Here is a 14,903-nt window from a genome sequence, read left to right as displayed (position 1 = left end):
CTAGGTCCCTGCTCTCTAATACACCATCATACATCCCATGATGTGATACTCTGTGGTCACAATAATGATGATTGGTTGACGGTAGCTTTCGCTGATGATCAAAACTGGGTGCCACAGTCTTGATTGAAAACACACATGAGGCTAAAGCATGGTCAACTTGAAAATTAGAATGAAATCTTCCATTTACATGTTGAATAATATATACTGCCCAGAGAATCTTACATTTTCTGATCTATCATTGCCCTTTCTTCCAGAGAATTGTTATTATCAACATGTACAGTGTGCGTTAGTGGGGATTCAGGAAATTAATATTGTTGACATTTACAGCACATGGTAGGGAGGACTTATGACAGTCCTTTCTATGCACAAAGAAAAATATGTTTTAAAGTTGTTATTTATAAGAATATGGAGTAATCTGTGTAGATTCTTTTAGACACTGAAGATTAACTGCAAGTGGAAGCAACATTAACACATCCTTTCTCTTTTACTGTCAAGCCTGTAGATATTGCCTGAATATCATTTTTGGATGATAACAGTTTCCAGAAAGGCAGTGCTGTGATTATTAAAAATAGCATAGTAGAGCTGGGTGTGGTGGCCCACGCCTGTAATCCCAGCACTTTGGGAGGCCGAGGCAGGCGGATCACGAGGTCAGGAGATCGAGACAATCCTGGCTAACACAGTGAAACCCCATCTCTACTAAAAATACAAAAAATTAGCAGGGCATGGTGGCAGGCGCCTGTAGTTCCAGCTACTCTGAAGGCTAAGACAGGAGAATGGCATGAATCCGGGAGGCGGAGCTTGCAGTGAGCTGAGATCATGCCATTGCACTCCAGCTGTCTCAAAACATTAATAATAAAATAAAGTAAAAATAGCATAGTAGAAATCGGGTTATATTTTAGAAGTGACAATTTGTTTACCCCTTTCTCATTCCCACTTAAAGTATTATTAAAGGTAAAATATTATAAATCAAAAGTTTTTTTTCCCTTACAGCACAGTGTCCTCCAGTATTAATGCCTTAGCAGCAGTAACTGTGGAAGATCTAATCAAACCTTACTTCAGATCGCTCTCAGAAAGGTCTCTGTCTTGGATTTCCCAAGGAATGAGTAAGTTTCTGTTTTCACAATTCCATTTTAGCTCAGAGAGATGATTTTTTTGAGACACAAAAAATTTTTTTCCACTGAAGCTACAGAGGAAGAACCTCTGATTATGAATGGATATCCGCATATGTATGCCTATGACAATGCAGATTTTTTTAAATGTTTGTATCCAGTGTTTAACGTTACCATATCTGTAATCAAGATTTGGGAGACACTTCAAACAATTAATTGTCAGTGAACCACAAACGACAATTTGCAGGGGACCGATTTGGCTGTCCTTTTTTTCCTGTGCCTTCATCCTATCCTCAGTTTGTGTTAAAATTCTTAGCCACACACACACAAAAATTCAACTATTTTCCTTTTGAACTGTAGTCCACAGTTCTAAGAAATATCCCTACTTTGGAACCAAGAGCCACATTTTTTCTGTGTTACCTAAGAAGGCACTGAAGATTTCTGTGTTACCTAAGAAGACATTGAAGATTAACTGCAAGTGGAAGCAACTTACAGTCAGTTTCAGTTACTTAGTCTTCCCATAGACACTTCCCAAATGTTTACAGAGGATTACATTAGATTAGATTAATAGATTAGATGAATTGAAGATAAAGAAACAGAGTGTTAAGAATTTTGACTCGTCTTAGTTGTCTGTTCTGTCTGCTTATGTACACTGTCCTGGAGATGAACTATAAATTTGTGCAAGAAATTCTCAACTTCTGTTCTGTTCAATTGTAGAGCATCATTAGGGGTTAAATACCGGCTTGAATAGAGTGGTTTAAGCATCTTCAGTTCCCAGATGTCTCAAATGTAATATCCAACTCAAAGAAATCTTGCCAATGCACTGCATTCTTCATTTTGACACCTTGAAATGAATGACTAACAAATTCCTTTTTGAGAAAGAATCTTTAACCTTAACACAATAACATTAATAGACGGTCAAAGAAATAGTAAATTATACCCTATTAGCAGCCATAATTCTATGTAAAATTGCCACGACTGTAGCCTGGAATGAGTCCTTAATTTATATCCTTCAGTGTTCCCTAAATTTAAATAGCAATGCATCATTTTATTATGTACCCAATTTTAATCCTGGAGCATAATTTCAGAATGATGCAATGCTTCCTAAAGGGTTTTTAGACTGGTTCACTATGGGATTATTGAAGCTGTGTGGTTAGTAGAATGAACAGATGCTTTTGAAGCAAGACAAACCCAGTCTTGCTTTGTTAATTTACTAGCTGTTAACCTTGAGAAAATCCAGTTACCCATACAAGCCTCTATTTCTCTATATGGAAAATGGGCACACAAACACTTTGCAGAATTGGGTTTTGAGATAATGCATATAAAACAGGAGGCACTAGCTGGTGCTCATGGAATGATGTTGATGAATGACAAATCAACTCTGCTAATATAGATGAGATTTTCATTCATTTTAAAGGGTACTATGAAATCATAATCTTGAAGTATATGCAGTAAGGACATAGGGAAGAATGTGGCAGATGATTTGAATGTGTTTCCAATAACTTTGAGTTCCCAAAATTATAGGTGACTGTTCATAACCTATCAAATGGAGAATCAAACCTAATATATTGAAAATATGATTTACATTAAAATTGAGAGGCATAAAAATCATATCTATGAGAACTCTTTGAAAAAATATTTAAGATTTTTCATTCAGCTGCATTATTTACTCAATATATTTAACAAAGCTATGAGTGCTAAAGTAAGATAGAAATAACGTAATATAAGAAATACAAAAATTTAATGATGGGCAAATTTTGCATTCATTTTTTTTCTGTATATTGAGTTTTGCATTTGGGAAATTATATCAACTGATTTCAGGTGACTTTTGCTGAATGAAAGTATTAAAGGGCTTTTTGCATGATATTTCCTATAACTTAAAAGGTAATACATGTACCTGGAGAAAATTTGGAAAATACTGAAAGTCAATAGAAAAAAAATATTCCACAATCTGACCACCAGTGGTGGCTTGAGAACTTTTATAAACAAGTTTGGGCTGAGCATGGTGACTCACGCCTGTAATCCTAGGACTTTGGGAGGCCAAGATGGGAGGATCGCTTGAGCCCAGGAGTTCGAGGCCAGTCTGGGCAACATAGCGACAACCCGTCTCTATTTAAAAAAAATTTTTTTTAAAGAAGTTTGAAGAAAACAACTTAGCATAAGGGCAGATGTGCTGCTTATCCAGAAGTTGCCTTTCTTTGCTAGTTTAGTAGGAAGGGCTTGAGGATACTTACGGAGATTATGAGGGGTCTAAAAGTCCTCCAACACCCCATGGTGTCCATTGCCACTTCCCAAGGGAAATGAATGCTTAAAAGTCAGAAGAGTCTAATTTCTGTTTATTACTCCCTCTCTCACCTTGCACAGAGCAGAGCTGAATAGTATTCTATTTTTTTACAAGCCGAAAACAGAGACCTGAGCCTTCCTTTATATACAAATGTTTATGGAGGATTAGATTAATAACACAATATAGTTCTTAGTTTTAAATCCCTATAGTTAATTCCAGGAATTCTTATATAACCTGCTGTCATAACTAATCCTGGGCCACAATGTAAGGGCTTTGTCCTCTTGGAACACTGTTAATGTCAGAGGAAAACAGCCCTTTTCTTTATTCACTGGCTCTGATGTGTGTGTCCATTCTTCACCACAGTCATGTTACTTACTTTGAATCAAAGGTGTGGTGGATTATTCTATTGAGAATTCTAATTCTCTGGGTCTGGATTTTAACACTGGCTTTTATGTTGTCCGTTTAGGTGTGGTGTATGGAGCCCTATGTATTGGAATGGCTGCGCTGGCATCACTTATGGGAGCTTTGTTGCAGGTGAGAGCTGACCCCTGGAGGTTTAAGTCATAAATCACTAAATCTTTTTTTTGATGTTGATGTCACCATCCTTCCAGACTTCTCTCAATGTATATTGACACCTGGACATATCAAGTGGCAGAGATGACTATACTTTAAAATTTTTTTTTAAAATTAAACTTTGTGTTTTGAGATAATTGTGGATTTACATGCAATTGTGAGATATAATACAGAGAGATCTCATATACTCTTTACTCAGTTTCCCTCAATGGTAACATCTTGCAGTGGTAACATCTTGATAGTACAATATCAAACCCATATATTCTGTATACTAGCTCTTGGTCAGATGTGGTTTTCAAATATTTTTTTACACTGTAGTTTGTCTTTTTATCCTCATAACAGGGTCTGTCAAAGTACAATTTTTTTTTTTTTTTTTTTTTTTTTTTTTTTTTTTTAGTTTGGATAGAAGTCTAGTTTATCAGTTTGTCTTTTCATGGATTGTGTTTCTGGTGTAGAGTCTAAGAATTTTACCTAGCCCCAGATCTTGAAGATTTTCTTCTACGTTTCTTTTCAAAGAGTTTTAGAGTTTTACATTTTATATTTAAGCCTGCAATCCCTTTGGAGTTAATTTTTGTATAAAATGTGAGACTTAGGTTGACATTCTTTTTTCCTCTATGAATGTTCAACCAGCACCTTTTGTTGAAAAGGCTATCTTTCTTCCATTGACCTGCCTTTACACGTTTGTAAAAAATCAATTAAGCATATTTGTGTGGGTCTATTTCTGAATTCTGTTTTCTTTCACTTATTTATGTGTCTGTGCTTCTGCCAATGCCACACAGCTTTATAATTTGATCATTTTGATTACTGCAGCTTTAAAGTAAGTTTCAAGATCAGGTCGATTGATTCCTCTCACTGTATTCTTAGTTTTCAAAATTGTTTTAGCTATTCTAGTTCTTTTGCCTTTTCATATGAAGTCTAGGATAATTTTGGTCTGTATCTACAAAAAAATCTTGCTTAAATATTGATTGCCTGAAAGCTGTTTATTCATTTGAGAAGAAATGACATCTTTACTATGTTGAATTTTCTAAAACATGAACATGGTATGTCTCTTAATTTATTTAGCTTTTCTATGCAAATCATATTTTTTATGTTGGTGTCTATGTGTTCAATGCTAATATGTAGAAATAAGATTAATGTGTTTATATTTATCTTCAATCTTGTGACCTTGCTGAGCTCATTTATTAGTTCTGAGAGTTTTTTGTTTCTTTGTTTTATGTTTTGGTTTGTTTTGGTATATTCCTTGAGATATTCTACATAAACAATCATGTCATTTTCCAATAGGGGCAGTTTTATTTCTTTCCTTCTGATCTGTATGTATGCCTTTTATTTCCTTATCGCACTGGCTTCAACTTCCACATCATGTTGAATAGAAGTAGTGAGAGTGGAAATCCTTACCCAGTTCCCCAATGTGAACAGGAAACTCTCTATTCCTTTTTTTTTTTTTTCTGAGAGTTTTCACCATAAATGGGTGTTGAATTTTTTCAAACACTTTTTCTGTCATCAATTTATATGATCATGTGATCTTCTTCTTTAGCCTGCTTACATGATGGATTACATTGATTGATTTTTTAATGCAGAAACAGCCTTGCACACCGGGAATAAACCTTGTTTGGTCATGGTGTGTAGTTATTTTTATATATTGCTGAATTCTATGTGCTAATATTTTATTAAGAATTTTTACATCTATGTTCATGAAGAATATTGATCTGTAGTGGTGTGTGTGTGTGTGTGTGTGCATGTGTGTGTGTGTGTGTGTGTGTGTGTGTGCATACTGCCCTTGGTTTTGATAGCAGGGTTATACTATCTTCATAAAATAAAATGGAAAGGATTCTGTTTTCTATTTTCTAGGAGAGATTGTCTAAAATTAGTGCCAATTGTTCCTTAATTATTTGGTAGAATTCTCTAGGGAAAGCATCTGGGCCTGGATTTTTTTTTTTTTTTTAGTTTTAAAATTATGAATTTAATTTCCTTCATAGTTATAAAGATATTCAAATTATCCCTTTCATATTCAATGAAATTGCGACAATTTACGTTTTTGAGGAATTGTTCCATTTTATCTCAGTTTGCAAATTTATACATGTATAGTTGTTCATAGTATTTCTGTACTATACTTTTGATATCTGCAGGAACTGTAGTGATAGCCCCTGTTTCATTCCTAATATTGGTAATGTTTATCTTATTTTTTTCGGTCTTTCTATGGGTTTGTCTATTTCATTGATGTTTTCAAAGAACCAGCTTCTTTTTTCCATTGATTTTACTGTGTTGTTTTTCTGTTTTCGTTCATTGATTTTTAACTTTTCTCTTTATGACTTCTTTTCTCCTTGCTTTGGGTTTTAATTTGCTATTCTTGAGGTGGGATCTTAGGTTATTGATTTGAATCTTCTCTTATTTTCTTTTTTTTTCTTTCTTTCTTAATTAATTAATTAATTTTTTTATGATACTTTAAGTTCTAGGGTACATGTGCATAACGTGCAGGTTTGTTACATATGTATACTTGCGCCATGTTGGTGTGCTGCACCCATCAACTCGTGAGCACCCATCAACTCGTCATTTATATCAGGTATAACTCCCAATCCACCCCCCCTTCCCCCTCCCCATGATAGGCCCTGGTGTGCGATGTTCCCCTTCCCGAGTCCAAGTGATCTCATTGTCCAGTTCCCACCTATGAGTGACAACATGCGGTGTTTGGTTTTCTGTTCTTGTGATAGTTTGCTGAGAATGATGGTTTCCAGCTGCATCCATGTCCCTACAAAGGACACAAACTCATCCTTTTTAATGGCTGCATAGTATTCCATGGTGTATATGTGGCACATTTTCTTAATCCAATCTGTCACTGATGGACATTTGGGTTGATTCCAAGTCTTTGCTATTGTGAATAGTGCTGCAACAAACATACGTGTGCATGTATCTTTATAGCAGCATGATTTATAATCCTTTGGGTATATACCCAGTAATGGGATGGCTGGGTCATATGGTACTTCTAGTTCTAGATCCTTGAGGAATCGCCATACTGTTTTCCATAATGGTTGAACTAGTTTACAATCCCACCAACAGTGTAAAAGTGTTCCTATTTCTCCACATCCTCTCCAGCACCTGTTGTTTCCTGACTTTTTCATGATCGCCATTCTAACTGGTGTGAGATGGTATCTCATTGTGGTTTTGATTTGCATTTCTCTGATGGCCAGTGATGATGAGCATTTTTTCATGTGTCTGTTGGCTGTATGAATGTCTTCTTTTGAGAAATGTCTGTTCATATCCTTTGCCCATTTTTTGATGGGGTTGTTTTTTTCTTGTAAATTTGTTTGAGTTCTTTGTAGGTTCTGGATATTAGCCCTTTGTCAGATGAGTAGATTGCAAAAATTTTCTCCCATTCTGTAGGTTGCCTGTTCACTCTGATGGTAGTTTCTTTTGCTGTGCAGAAGCTCTTTAGTTTAATTAGATCCCATTTGTCAATTTTGGCTTTTGCTGCCGTTGCTTTTGGTGTTTTAGACATGAAGTCCTTGCCCATGCCTATGTCCTGAATGGTACTACCTAGGTTTTCTTCTAGGGTTTTTATGGTATTAGGTCTAACATTTAAGTCTCTAATCCATCTTGAATTAATTTTCATATAAGGAGTAAGGAAAGGATCCAGTTTCAGCTTTCTACTTATGGCTAGCCAATTTTCCCAGCACCATTTATTAAATAGGAAATCCTTTCCCCATTGCTTGTTTTTCTCATGTTTATCAAAGATCAGATGGCTGTAGATGTGTGGTATTATTTCTGAGGGCTCTGTTCTGTTCCATTGGTCTATATCTCTGTTTTGGTACCAGTACCATGCTGTTTTGGTTACTGTAGCCTTGTAGTATAATTTGAAGTCAGGTAGCGTGATGCCTCCAGCTTTGTTCTTTTGGCTTAGGATTGTCTTGGCAATGCGGGCTCTTTTTTGGTTCCATATGAACTTTAAAGCAGTTTTTTCCAATTCTGTGAAGAAAGTCATTGGTAGCTTGATGGGGATGGCATTGAATCTATAAATAACCTTGGGCAGTATGGCCATTTTCATGATATTGATTCTTCCTATCCATGAGCATGGTATGTTCTTCCATTTGTTTGTGTCCTCTTTTATTTCACTGAGCAGTGGTTTGTAGTTCTCCTTGAAGAGGTCCTTGACATCCCTTGTAAGTTGGATTCCTAGGTATTTTATTCTCTTTGAAGCAATTGTGAATGGAAGTTCATTCATGATTTGGCTCTCTATTTGTCTGTTACTGGTGTATAAGGATGCTTGTGATTTTTGCACATTGATTTTGTATCCTGAGACTTTGGTGAAGTTGCTTATCAGCTTAAGGAGATTCTGGGCTGAGATAATGGGGTTTTCTAAATATACAATCATGTCATCTGCAAACAGGGACAATTTGACTTCTTTTCCTAACTGAATACCCTTGATTTCTTTCTCTTGCCTCATTGCCCTAGCTAGAACTTCCAACACTATGTTGAATAGGAGTGGTGAGAGAGGGCATTGGTCTTGTGCCAGTTTTCTAAGGGAATTTTTCCAGTTTTTACCCATTCAGTATGATATTGGCTGTGGGTTTGTCATAAATAGCTCTTATTATTTTGAGGTGCGTTCCATCAATACCGAATTTATTGAGCGTTTTTAGCATGAAGGGCTGTTGAATTTTGTCAAAGGCCTTTTCTGCATCTATTGAGATAATCACGTTGTTTTTGTCTTTGGTTCTGTTTATATGCTGGATTACATTTATTGATTGCGTATGTTGAACCAGCCTTGCATCCCAGGGATGAAGCCCACTTGATCATGGTGGATAAGCTTTTTGATGTGCTGCTGGATCTGGTTTGCCAGTATTTTATTGAGGATTTTTGCATCGATGTTCATCAGGGATATTGGTCTAAAATTCTCTTTTTTTGTTGTGTCTCTGCCAGGCTTTGGTATCAGGATGATGTTGGCCTCATCAAATGAGTTAGGGAGGATTCCCTCTTTTTCTATTGATTGGAATAGTTTCAGAAGGAATGGTACCAGCTTCTCCTTGTACCTCTGGTAGAATTCAGCTGTGAATCCATCTGGTCCTGGACTTTTTTTGGTTGGTAGGCTATTAATTGTTGCCTCAATTTCAGAGCCTGCTATTGGTCTATTCAGGGATTCAACTTCTTCCTGGTTTAGTCTTGGGAGAGTGTAAGTGTCCAGGAAATTATCCATTTCTTCTAGATTTTCTAGTTGATTTGCGTAGAGGTGTTTATAGTATTCTCTGATGGTAGTTTGTATTTCTGTGGGGTCGGTAGTGATATCCCCTTTATCATTTTTTATTGTGTCTATTTGATTCTTCTCTCTTTTCTTCTTTATTAGTCTTGCTAGCGGTCTATCAATTTTGTTGATCTTTTCAAAAAACCAACTCCTGGATTCATTGATTTTTTGGAGGGTTTTTTGTGTCTCTATCTCCTTCAGTTCTGCTCTGATCTTAGTTATTTCTTGCCTTCTGCTAGCTTTTGAATGTGTTTGCTCTTGCTTCTCTAGTTCTTTTAATTGTGATGTTAGAGTGTCAATTTTAGATCTTTCCTGCTTTCTCTTGTGGGCATTTAGTGCTATAAATTTCCCTCTACACACTGCTTTAAATGTGTCCCAGAGATTCTGGTATGTTGTATCTTTGTTCTCATTGGTTTCAAAGAACATCTTTATTTCTGCCTTCATTTCGTTATGTACCCAGTAGTCCTTCAGGAGCAGATTGTTCAGTTTCCATGTAGTTGAGCGGTTTTGATTGAGTTTCTTAGTCCTGAGTTCTAGTTTGATTGTACTGGGGTCTGAGAGACAGTTTGTTATAATTTCTCTTCTTGTACATTTGCTGAGGATTGCTTTACTTCCAATTATGTGGTCAATTTTGGCATAAGTGTGATGTGGTGCTGAGAAGAATGTATATTCTGTTGATTTGGGGTGGAGAGTTCTGTAGATGTCTATTAGGTCTGCTTGCTGCAGAGATGAGTTCAATTCCTGGATATCCTCGTTAACTTTCTGTCTCGTTGATCTGTCTAATGTTGACAGTGGGGTTTTAAAGTCTCCCATTATTATTGTATGGGAGTCTAAGTCTCTTTGTAAGACTCTAAGGACTTGCTTTATGAATCTGGGTGCTCCTGTATTGGGTGCATATATATTTAGGAGAGTTAGCTCTTCCTGTTGAATTGATCCCTTTACCATTATGTAATGGCCTTCTTTGTCTCTTTTGATCTTTGATGGTTTAAAGTCTGTTTTATCAGAGACAAGGATTGCAACCCCTGCTTTTTTTTGTTCTCCATTTGCTTGGTAGATCTTCCTCCATCCCTTTATTATGAGCCTGTGTATGTCTCTGCATGTGAGATGGGTCTCCTGAATACAGCAGACTGATGGGTCTTGACTCTTTATCCAGTTTGCCAGTCTGTGTCTTTTAATTGGAGCATTTAGTCCATTAACATTTAAGGTTAATATTGTTATGTGTGAACTTGATCCTGCCATTATGATATTAACTGGTTATTTTGCTCATTAGTTGATGCAGTTTCTTCCTAGCCTCGATGGTCTTTACATTTTGGCATGTTTTTGCAATGGCTGGTACCGGTTGTTCCTTTCCATGTTTAATGCTTCCTTCAGGGTCTCTTGTAAGGCAGGCCTGGTGGTAACAAAATCTCTAAGCATTTGCTTATCTGTAAAGGATTTTATTTCTCCTTCACTTATGAAACTTAGTTTGGCTGGATATGCAATTCTGGGTTTAAAATTCTTTTCTTTAAGAATGTTGAATATTGGCCCCCACTCTCTTCTGGCTTGTAGAGTTTCTGCTGAGAGATCTGCTGTTAGTCTGATGGGCTTCCCTTTGTGGGTAACCCGACCTTTCTCTCTGGTTGCCCTTAAGATTTTTTCCTTCGTTTCAACTTTGGTGAATCTGGCAATTATGTGTCTTGGAGTTGTTCTTCTTGAGGAGTATCTTTGTGGCGTTCTCTGTATTTCCTGAATTTGAATGTTGGCCTGCCCTACTAGGTTGGGGAAGTTCTCCTGGATGATATCCTGAAGAGTGTTTTCCAACTTGGTTCCATTTTCTCCCTCACTTTCAGGCACCCCAATCAGACGTAGATTTGGTCTTTTTACATAATCCCATACTTCTTGCAGGCTTTGTTCATTTCTTTTTCTTCTTTTTTCTTTAGACTTCTCTTCTCGCTTCATTTCATTCATTTGATCCTCAATCGCTGATACTCTTTCTTCCAGTTGATCGAGTCAGTTACTGAAGCTTGTGCATTTGTCACGTATTTCTCGTGTCATGGTTTTCATCTCTGTCATTTCGTTTATGGCCTTCTCTGCATTAATTATTCTAGTTATCAATTCTTCCACATTTTTTTCAAGATTTTTAGTTTCTTTGTGCTGGGTACGTAATTCCTCGTTTAGCTCTGAAAAGTTTGATGGACTGAAGCCTTATCCTCTCATCTCGTCAAAGTCATTCTCCGTCCAGCTTTGATCCGTTGCTGGCAATGAGCTGCGTTCCTTTGGAGGGGGAGATGCGCTCTTATTGTTTGAATTTCCAGCTTTTCTACCCCGCTTTTTCCCCATCTTTGTGGTTTTATCTGCCTCTGGTTGTTGATGATGGTGACATACTGATGGGGTTTTGGTGTGGGTGTCCTTCCTCTTTGTTAGTTTTCCTTCTAACTGTCAGGACCCTCAACTGTAGGTCTGTTGGAGATTGCTTGAGGTCCACTCCAGACCCTGTTTGCCTGGGTATCAGCAGCAGAGGTTGCAGAAGATAGAATACTGCTGAACAGCGAGTGTACCTGTCTGATTCTTGCTTTGGAATCTTCCTCTCAGGGGTGTACTCCACCGTGTGAGGTGTGGGGTGTCGGTCTGCCCCTAGTGGAGGATGTCTCCCAGTTAGGCTACTCAGGGGTCAGGGACCCACTTGAGCAGGCAGTCTGTCCCTTTTCAGATCTCAACCTCCGTGTTGGGAGATCCACTGCTCTCTTCAAAGCTGTCAGACAGAGTCGTTTGCGTCTGCAGAGGTTTCTGCTGCTTTGTTGTTGTTGTTGTTGTTGTTGTTGTTGTTGTTTAGCTGTGCCCTGTTCCCAGAGGTGGAGTCTACAGAGACTGGCAGGCCTCCTTGAGCTGCTGTGAGCTCCACCCAGTTCGATCTTCCCAGGGCTTTGTTTACCTACTTAAGCCTCAGCAATGGCAGGCGCCCCTCCCCCAGCCTCACTGCTGCCTTGCAGTTAGATCGCAGACTGCTGTCCTAGCAATGAGGAAGGCTCCGTGGGCGTGGGACCCTCCCGGCCAGGTGTGGGATATAATCTTCTGATGTGCCCGTTTGCTTAAAGCGCAGTATTGGGGTGGGAGTTACCCACTTTTCCAGGTGTTGTGTGTCTCAGTTCCCCTGGCTAGGAAAAGGGATTCCCTTCCCTCTTGCGCTTCCCAGGTGAGGCGATGCCTCACCCTGCTTCAGCTCTCACTGGTCGGGCTGCAATAGCTGACTAGCACTGATTGTCCAGCACTCCCTAGTGAGATAAACCCAGTACCTCAGCTGAAAATGCAGAAATCACCTGTCTTCTGTGTCGCTCGCGCTGGGAGCTGGAGACTAGAGCTGTTCCTATTTGGCCATCTTGCCGTATGTCTTTTCTCCTCTTTTGTAATGTGAGCATTTATGCTGAAAATTTCCTTCTTGGCACTAGTTTACCTGTGTTCCACAACTTTTGACATCTTGTATGCTTGTTTACATTCAGCTGAATGCATTTTTAAGTTTTCTTTGAGATATTCTTTTGATTCATGGATCATTTAGAAGTATGTTACTTAGTTTGCAAGTATTCAAATATTTTCCTGTTATCCTTCTGTTATTGATTTCTAGTTTGATTCCATTGTGATCAGAGAACACACTATGATTTCAGTTCTTTTAAACTTGTTGAGGTCTGTTTTATAACCTAGGATATGGTATTTTGGCATATGTTCCATGAGCGCTTGAAAAGAATGTGTATTCTCTTTTATTAGGTAGAGTGTTCCATAACTATCAATTAAATTCTGTTTGTTGATGGTTGCTGATTTTCTGTTTAGTTGTTTTATCAATTGTTGAGAGAGGGATGGTGAATTCTCCAAATATAATTGTGTATTTGCCTATTTCCTTTTTAGTTCTATCAGTTTTTGCTTTGCTTCATGCATTGGGTCTTATTGAAGGATTAACCTTTTTGTTATTATATAATGTCCCTATCTGTCTCTGAGAAATTTTTTTGCTGTGAAGTCTATTTATCTGATATTAATATCGTTACTTCTACTTTCCATTGATTAATGGTTGCATAATATATTTTTCCATTTTTTCACTGTGAACCGCCTATGCTGCTATATTTGAAGTGAGTTTTTTGTAGACAGCACATAGTTGAGTCTTTTTAAAAAAATCCAACCTGTCAATCTCCATCTTTTCACTGGTGTACTTAGACCATTCACATTTTATATAATTACTGGTATGTTATGTTAAGGCTTAAGCATCATTTTTTGGTTTTCTGTTTGGTATTTCTGTTTTTTGTTTTCTGCCTTCCTGTGAGTTGTTCTAGGGTTCCTTCTTTCTACCATTTCCTTTCTCTTTAGAAAACTTCTTTTAGCCATTCTTTTAGTGTTCCTTCACCTGAGAATGTCTTGAGTTTCCCCTTTATCCCCAAAGGATATGTTTGTTGGGTGTATGATTCTGAGTTGTTAGTTTTTTTTCCTCATGAGTTAAAAAAATATTTTGCTACTTTCTTCTTGTCTCTATCATTTCTGATGATAAATATGCTACTATTCTAATTGTTTTCCCTTACAGGTAAGGAGTCATTTCTTTCTGGATGCTCTCAGGGTTTTTTTGTTTTGTTTTGTTTTTTCTTTAGTTTTCAGAAGTTTAATTATGATGTATCTTGGTGTATATTTCTTTGTTTTGAGTTTTTGATGTGTCTTGGCATGTATTTCTTTCTTTTCTTTTCCTATTTTTTTAGGGTTACTCAGTTTCTTGAATCTTGAATCAGCTTCTTTCATAAGTCTGAAAGAGATTTATGTCTCTTGCCAAATTTGAGAAGTTCAGACATTAATTCTTTGAGTACTTTTCCACCCCATCGTCTTTCTCTTTTCCTCTGGGACTCTCATGACATGAATGTTAAAATGTTTTGTTATGGTTCTACAGATCCCTGAAGTTTACTTTATATTTCTTCATTTCATTTCCCTCTGTTGTTCAGTTTGTGTTATTTCTGTTGGTCTGTCATTTAGTTCACTGATCTTTTTCTCGGTTCCCTCTATTTTGCTGTTGTGCCCATTCATTTAAAATTTTTATTTCAGTTATTGTATTTCTTCAGCATAACAATTTCATTTGGTTCTTCCTAATATCTTCTTTTTTTACTGAGATTTTTCTCTCTATGTATCTTTTTTTCCCTCTATTTTTTCATTAGTTTCAAGTGAGTTCTAATTGTTAAAGCATTTTTTAATCATGGCTGTTTCAAATTTTTTATCAAATAATTCTATTTCTATAATCTCTGTATTGACATCTATAGATTGTCTTTTTATATTTAGTTTGAGATCTTCCTGGTTCTTTCTATGAAAAGTTAATTTCCACTGAAACCTGGGCATTTCAATATTATGTGATGAGACTTTGAATCTCACCTCTGTTTTAGCTGGCTTTCTCTAACACTACTTCAGTAGCATAAGGGAGGGTGCTGCCTCATTACTGTCAGATGGAGGTAGAAGTCTAGAGGGAGGAGCTCCTTGTTATGCAGGATAGGGGTATGTAGTACACTATGAGACATATTGGGGCTATAAGATTAATGATGGCGCATAAGGCCCACTGAAATATCTTGTAGGATTGATATACATGTCTCGTGGGAATTTACAACCCTGGCTCAGGGATTTCCAGGAAACAAAGCCACCTCAGCACAGATGCAGCTTTCATAAACCTTAGAACAAAGCTTACTTTTAAAATAATAGCTTAAATACCTTTTATGAA

The 14,903-nt window shown here is 37.2% G+C and overlaps 1 protein-coding gene across 1 annotated transcript in view; it reads left to right on the top strand.

Moving 5' to 3' along the window:
• The window catches only part of SLC5A8 (solute carrier family 5 member 8), a 64,997-nt gene that overhangs the window by 26,812 nt on the left and 23,282 nt on the right, over nt 1-14,903 (top strand). The window contains exons 9-10 of the mRNA XM_010357206.2: nt 991-1,103; nt 3,860-3,927. Coding sequence (XP_010355508.1) covers nt 991-1,103; nt 3,860-3,927 — 181 coding nt within the window. The remainder of the gene's footprint in view (nt 1-990; nt 1,104-3,859; nt 3,928-14,903) is intronic.

The sequence above is a fragment of the Rhinopithecus roxellana genome, chromosome 10, assembly GCF_007565055.1.
Source record: "Rhinopithecus roxellana isolate Shanxi Qingling chromosome 10, ASM756505v1, whole genome shotgun sequence".
Classification (NCBI taxonomy): Eukaryota; Metazoa; Chordata; class Mammalia; order Primates; family Cercopithecidae; genus Rhinopithecus; species Rhinopithecus roxellana.
This window is presented reverse-complemented; position numbering and strand designations above follow the sequence as displayed.